The sequence below is a fragment of the Nicotiana tabacum genome, chromosome 2 (assembly GCF_000715075.1).
Source record: "Nicotiana tabacum cultivar K326 chromosome 2, ASM71507v2, whole genome shotgun sequence".
NCBI lineage: Eukaryota > Viridiplantae > Streptophyta > Magnoliopsida > Solanales > Solanaceae > Nicotiana > Nicotiana tabacum.
The window spans coordinates 33,974,057-33,981,278 of NC_134081.1; the positions used below are offsets into that span (position 1 = coordinate 33,974,057).

At 40.7% G+C, this 7,222-nt stretch overlaps 1 protein-coding gene across 1 annotated transcript; it reads left to right on the forward strand.

Moving 5' to 3' along the window:
* Nucleotides 1-1,833: 1,833 nt before the first annotated feature.
* LOC142166426 (uncharacterized) lies at nucleotides 1,834-2,343 on the forward strand. Its single transcript, XM_075225688.1, has one exon. The coding sequence runs from the start codon at nucleotides 1,834-1,836 to the stop codon at nucleotides 2,341-2,343; it is 510 nt and encodes a 169-aa protein (XP_075081789.1).
* The last annotated feature ends 4,879 nt before the right edge of the window (nucleotides 2,344-7,222 follow it).

Consider the following 7,222-nt stretch of genomic DNA (forward strand, 5'->3'; position numbering starts at 1 on the left):
TGAGGACATTCCAGACCAGTTGACAAATGTGAAAGAAGTCCAAAGGCTAACCGGAAGATTGGCTGCTCTAAGCAGGTTCATTTTCCGGTCCTTGGAAAAATGTCATCACCTCTTCTCACTTCTGAAGAAGAAGAACAACTTCGAATGGACTCCGGAATGCCAACATGCTCTAAAAGACCTGAAACGGTATTTATCAAGTCCTCCATTATTATTAAAACCGGAGGAAGGTGAACAATTGCTAGTATACTTAGCAGTCTCGGAGGTAGCGATAAATGCCGTTCTAGTCCGGGAAGATGAAGGTACGCAATCTCCTATCTATTATGTTAGCAAAATTTTAACGGGAGCAGAAACTCATTATCCGCACCTCAAAAAATTGGCCTTAGCTCTCGTAGTCGTCGCTCGAAAGCTTAGGCCTTACTTTCAATGCCACCTGATAGTTGTAGTGACAAATTTTCCCCTGCGGAATGTCCTTCACAAACTTGAATTGGTAGGTCAAATGGCCAAGTGGGCAGTCGAAATGAGTGAATTTGACATCGAATATAAATGCAGGACTGCGATCAAATCACAAGTTTTGGCCGACTTCGTGGCTGATTTCAGTCCCGGGCTGCTGCCTTTGGCTACCAAGGAAGCGGTGATGGTGTCGGAAACAACATCATGAGTTTGGACCTTGTTCACGGACGGAGCTTCCAGTGTGAAAGGGTGTGGGCTCGGGGTAGTCTTAATTATGCCCTCGGGAGAAACCCTGAGGCAGGACATTAAACATGTTCCCTTGACTAACAATGAAGCTGAGTATGAGGCTTTGATTGTAGGACTTGAACTGGCCCTGGGACTAGACTCCCAGGTCATTGAAATCAAATGCGATTCCCAACTAGTGGTAAATCAGGTATACAGAATCTTTGACACCAAAGAGGAACGCATGCAATAATATGTGGTAAAAGTTCAAACTCTGCACGCTCGGTTCGGGGAATGGCCAATCACCCACATCCCAAGAGAAGAAAATGTGGAAGCAGACGTATTGGCCAATCTGGGCTCGTCCACATAAATAAAGGGATCAGATTCCGGTACGGTCATACAGCTCATGCATTCCGTATTGGATGTGGATGGTTATTATGAAAAGAATGCAACCAACTTGGTCTGGGACTGGAGAAATAAATCATCGACTTCCTCGAGTACGACAAACTGCCAGAAGACCCGAAGGCATCCCGGGCACTCCGCACCAAAGCAGCTCGTTACAACTTCTGGGGAGGATAGTTGTACAAAAGGTCATTCCAAGGTCCATTGGACCGATATTTAGGAGCCTCCAAGGCTAATTACGTCATACGAGAGGTTCACAAAGTAATCTGTGGAAATCATTCAGGTGCAGACTCATTGGTCTTAAAATTAGTTAGGGCAGGATGCTACTGGCCCCGGATGGAACAAGACGCCAAGGCATTCATTCAGAAATGCGACAAGTGTCAACGCCCTGCGTCGTTAGTACACCAACTGGCAGAGCTATTGCACTCGGTATTATCGCCATGGCCATTCATGAAATGGGGGATAGAGATAGTCGGTCCGCTGCCACCGGCTCTCAGTAAGGTAAGGTATCTTTCAATTTTAACTAATTACTTCTCTAAGTGGGTGGAAGCAGGTCCTTACCAGAAAATTAGCGAGCGCGAAGTGGTAGATTTCCTATGGGAGAACATAATTTTCTAGTTCGGAATACCGAAAGAGATAGCTTGCGACAACAAGCCACCGTTCATAGGCGCAAAGGTCACAAAATTCCTTGAGGACTTGAAAATCAAAAGAATCACATCTTCGCTATACCATCCGAGCGCAAATGGCCAAGCGGAGTCGATGAACAAGGTGATTATTCAAAACCTTAAAAAGAGATTGGAAACAGTCAAAGGCAAGTGGCCCAAAGAGTTACCGGTAGTGCTATGGGCATACCAGACAACGACCAAGTCAAGCACGGGAGAGACACATTTCTCTCTTGTATACGGAGCAGAAGCTCTGATCCTGGTGGAAGTAGGAGAACCTTCCTTGAGGTACTTCCGTGCGGACGAAGAGACAAACAACGAAGCATTGCTAGTCAAATTGGAGCTGCTTGACGAACGTAGGGACTTGACATACATAAGGATGGTGGACCAGAAACAAAGAATGGAAAGATACTATAGTCGAAGAGCCAATCTCCATTATTTCAAAGTGGGAGACTTGGTTTTAAGAAACGTGACTCAAAACACCCGAGAACTCAATGTAAGGAAGCTCGATCCGACGTGGGAAGGCCCCTACCAGGTTTTAGCTGTCACCAGAAAAGGATCATATGAGCTGGAAAACCAAGATGGAGTAAAATTTCCAAGCAACTAGAATATGTCCCACCTCAAAAGGTATTATTGCTGATGAGCACCGCTTATACTGAAAGTATGTGCAACACTCTTTTTCTCTTTGTCCAATTTTTGTCCCAATTGAGTTTTTCTGGCAAGGATTTTAACAAGGCAGCATCGGAAAGCATACTACGAAGGAAATGCCATCGGTAGAAATAAGACCTTTAAATGACAAGGCATAAAAATGACAAGCCACTGCGGGATGGTTAGATAGTCTTTGGCTCGATACAGAAATTCCTAACGGGAAACTGAGCTTGGTATCGGACTGAAGGCTATTCAACCGTTCACGATTGCTACTTCCCTACAAGCCACTGGGGTGGTTAGATAATCTTTGGCTTGGTAGCAAAAACGAAGCTTGGTACCGGACCAAAGATTATCCAACCATTCACTAGTGGAATCCTCAAAGCAGCAAGACTTCTAGTGTTCCAATTCACATTATTCACATTCGAACAGGGGGAGGGTGCGCAGGTGATGGTAGGCTATAATTGCGTATTTTAGTCGCTTAAAGCACTCTAATTCACTGCACTTTATTTGTGTTGAGCTTTAATTGATAGTGTTTTGCACTTATTGTGTGTTTTATGCCTTGTAGGAGTAATTCCGAGCTATGTAGATGTTGTGGAATGAATTTGAGTAATTTGAAGCTTTGAAGTCTGAGTAAAGGCCCAAGGGGTCAAGCCGGGATCGTGTTCGGGGGTCAAGGACCAAGTCTAGACGTCAAAAATCAAAGTTTGGTTCGTACTCTGAGAATTCCTCACTGCCGTGGCGTGTGGGGCGCCACGCTTGTGCAAATCCCTACTATATGTCAGAAGTTAGCTCTCCAAATTTCCCCACTAATGCCCCGTATGGCGCGTCGCCCCATGCGGCGTGCCTGTGTATTTTTTACAAAGTAATTTTCCTATTTCGGCTAGGAGATGGTGGTTTCGTCTGGGCCCGACCCTACTTGGTATAAATACATGAAAAAATATTATTTTCTAGAAATTTTACACATATTCGACCTAAGGAGGCTAAGGAGGAGTTGGAAGAATACGAGCACAAGGATTTCATCATTCCTTCCTCACTCAAGACCGGAGTTTGGATTGGATTTATGTTTTTCTATCTTTTAATTATATTTGTGATGAATTGCTCCATATCTACGGAATAGTTTTCTTTAGGGTTTGATGGATTTGGTGTATTAATAATTGTTTGTGGATTATAACTCTAATTTTTATGTATTGAAGTGTTTTTGGATGAATTATTTGTTGCATCTATATTCACTTGTTCATGTAATCGAGAGAGGCATAACTTGTGATATCATTGCATTATATTGTTGGTTGAGTTAATAGATTCTTCTAAGTAATCGAAAGAGGCTAGTTGAATCATTGATTAAACCTAGTTAGGAGAATAACTGAAAGAGGTTCTCCTAAAGACCAATCCACTACGCTTTCTTGCATATCTTCACGTGCTTAAATTGGTTCATATTGTGAGGTTAAAACTTAATCGAGAGAGGAGTTTTTGCTGAATGTTTGAACTAATAATTGAGTGAATTCAAGAGACTCACTTGAACATTAGAAGTGAATTATCTAGAGTTAGATCCTAAACAATTATCTTGCACCTATCCCATCAAAACCCTATTTTCTCCCATTGATAACTTCCTTGCTTACCGTTGTTGCGATTGTCATTAGTCAATAGCTTTAGATTCTTAGTTAATTGTAGTTAGAAGTTATAGAAATCTTAATTGTTGATCATCTTGGATAGAAATCAAGCTAGAAACTACAAGAATACTGTCCTGTCACGCCCCAACCTCGGGAAGCGCAACATGCGCTCAACCGAGTGAACCCGATCGAGCCTGTTAAATACTTTCTACCCCACTCACCCATAATCAAGGAAAAGAAAGATATGATTTCATTAATTAAATAGTGGAAAGTTCATACATACAATATTAAACCGTTTCATTAGCTATTTCTCCTTTAAGTCTCAAAATACACATATTCTTATAATCTGAGTAGAACAAGTGATCAAACACAACATAACTTGTTTAACATTCCCAACACCCGTATACAACCCACATTGTGTCTATAGAGCCTCTAAAGATACAAAAGAGTGTAAAGAAGGTGACGACAACAAGGCCCCAGCTATACCTCAAAAAGTACAACAATATAAACAAAAGATATATTACATGACCCCGGAATGAAATGGGGCTCACCGAGTCCGCTGAGAAGAGGATGCAACACCTATCTGTGATCAACACTGTCTGCTATGGAACCACCTGCATCCATTTAAAGATGTAGTGCCCCTGACAAAAGGGACGTTAGTACTGTCGAATAGTACTAGTATGTATAGCTAAATACCATCTCAATAGAATGAATAATAATACAAGGGAAACAGTCAAGGATTCAATACGAGCTTCAAATAACATTAAAACATCAAGTTAAGGATCACATAGATTTTTAAGTCAACTCCCGCATTGTTAGGTTGGATGGTTGTTAGTGCCAATATACCACAGTCCACAATACCACCATGTTCTTATACGGAGTCCGATCTCGGCCCGATCAGCTAAGCCATCTCATTTGAGACATCAACCATATTCACTATTTCATTCACAATACCACTGTGTTATTACACGGAGTCCGATCTTGGCCCGATCGGCTAAGCCATCTCATTCGAGACATCAACCATTTCAATTGATCATCTTACTTTATATTTCTTTCCCATCTTTTCAGCACATTGGCACAAATGGCTTTAATTATAAAGTCGTTCTTGGCACTTGGCCTTATTTTATAATTCAAGTTCTTTTCCACAATCCAACATTATTATTATTATCATCAATAACAACACGGTTTTCATTCAAGACTCTTGATTTCACATGTGAGTAATTTAGAATTCAAGGCACAAAGAGGCTTTTCACATAATTTGGCATAACAGTCCTTAACCAAATTTGACTTGAAGTATAGGTATATTAGCACATATTCTAAGTCTTGAACATTTCCTCAGATGACGAGGTAACATGATGAAAGCATGTGAATACATATTACACATATATTTGCAAAGCAAGCACATTCAGGATAGCAATTTCTAGGACGTTCAATTTGGGACTTACGTCGATTGTATGAATACCGTGCGATCCAATTCTAAGAAGAGGGGGTTTAGCCAACATACCTCAATTGAGCCTCTTAAAAATTCTAAGACGTTCCGGAATATTAGCAACTTCAATCTATTTTTGCAATATAGCAAAATTGAACCCAAAATTAGGAAAACGATCATAATTCTAGCTCACTTGAGCATTCTATCAAACACTATGTGTGTATTAAGGTTTCACGGACTTTTTATGAAAGACTCCACCAATCCACACCCCATTATTTTTTATCTTTAACTCACAATCTCCCCACATGCCTTAGGAATACATGCATGCAAGGTAAGCACTCCCATCCCCATGAATTACCTTACTAATGGCCCATTCTAGTTACATTTTGAAATTAAGAGTTTGGGTGATAGAATCTTACCTCTTAGGAAGAAGACTTAGGTGCCTTTCTTGATAATCTTCAAGGTTTTAAGTGAGAATTGAAGAGTAATTTGATGAAGATCACTTTCTCCCTCTAGGACCCTCTCCCTCACTCTAAAAATATCAGAAAATAAGTTCAAAATGGTCCAAGGTAGGTGTTTTAATGGAATAGGGTCGGGTTTAAAACCCCCAAAAATGAAGCTCCGGAACAGGTTCTGCGGTCACATATGCGACCGCATAATGGTTATGCGGTCCGCGAAATGACCGCGAAAAGTGACCCTGGGAACTGGGCTGTCCTGCTTCACTCTGCGGCCGTTTTACGGCCTACAGACTTGTATTTGGGCCTAATCACCTGCCAGAGTAACACCAAAACCACCCTAACAACACTTCCATAACTCGACAAAGCATCGCAAGATATATATCAACAATACTAATCTAAACATTGAGGGCATTACATTAACAAAAGCGGTATCTTGACATGAACCTTACACATTCACAGAAACAATCTCAACTCCCAAACTTATCTAACAAGGATGACAATTAGATACCCCTCATAAGCCAATCATCCATTAACTTCACCTTCAGTAGTTTTCACCGGAGCTATAGACAAAGGATTTACAACTACCTTAATATAGACATAGACACATGATACACCGGGTACACGGAGGATAATAATAGGGAAAATATCATACTCATAGTTTGGCCTATTTCCTTCAAGATTTGATAAGGCCTAATGTGATTACACATACTTTACCTTCCTTAACAATTCACCCAACATATTCATAGCGAAAATCTTGAGAATAACCTATTCACTTTCTTCAAATCTAAACCCCTATGCCGAACACCCAAACTAAACCTTTGGCGACCTCCAACAATTACTCTTAGATGTGCTAGCTTGAATATGACCATAAAACTTCCTATCCATTATATTTGATCACTGGATGATGATGCTTCTTTGACATATTTGAACCTTCAACCCCCATAGGTTACTATAAATAGGAACAAGGAGGTTCGAGATTGGGCTGGAATTATTCAAGAATCCATCAACGTGCCGAGAAGGGTATTTTAAAAGGTTATATTCTAAGAGACATGAGGGTGACCACCAATAGTGCTGCCACTATTAATTATTGTGACGAAATCATCGATTCAACAAATGAAACATAGAGTTTCCTAGTAGGCATTGATAATCAAGGGAAAATCAGTTCAACTTGAAATGAGAATATTTTGGCACTCCGAATGTGATATGGGTTTCAAAATGCATGTAGTTGCATTAGGCTCTCAACATTAACTGACACAAAGAATAGATATGCCACAAGCCCATGAGGTTGAAAAAGAAGTTGAACACATGCGAGATTATTATCATTTTGTCAGCTCATCCCTTGCC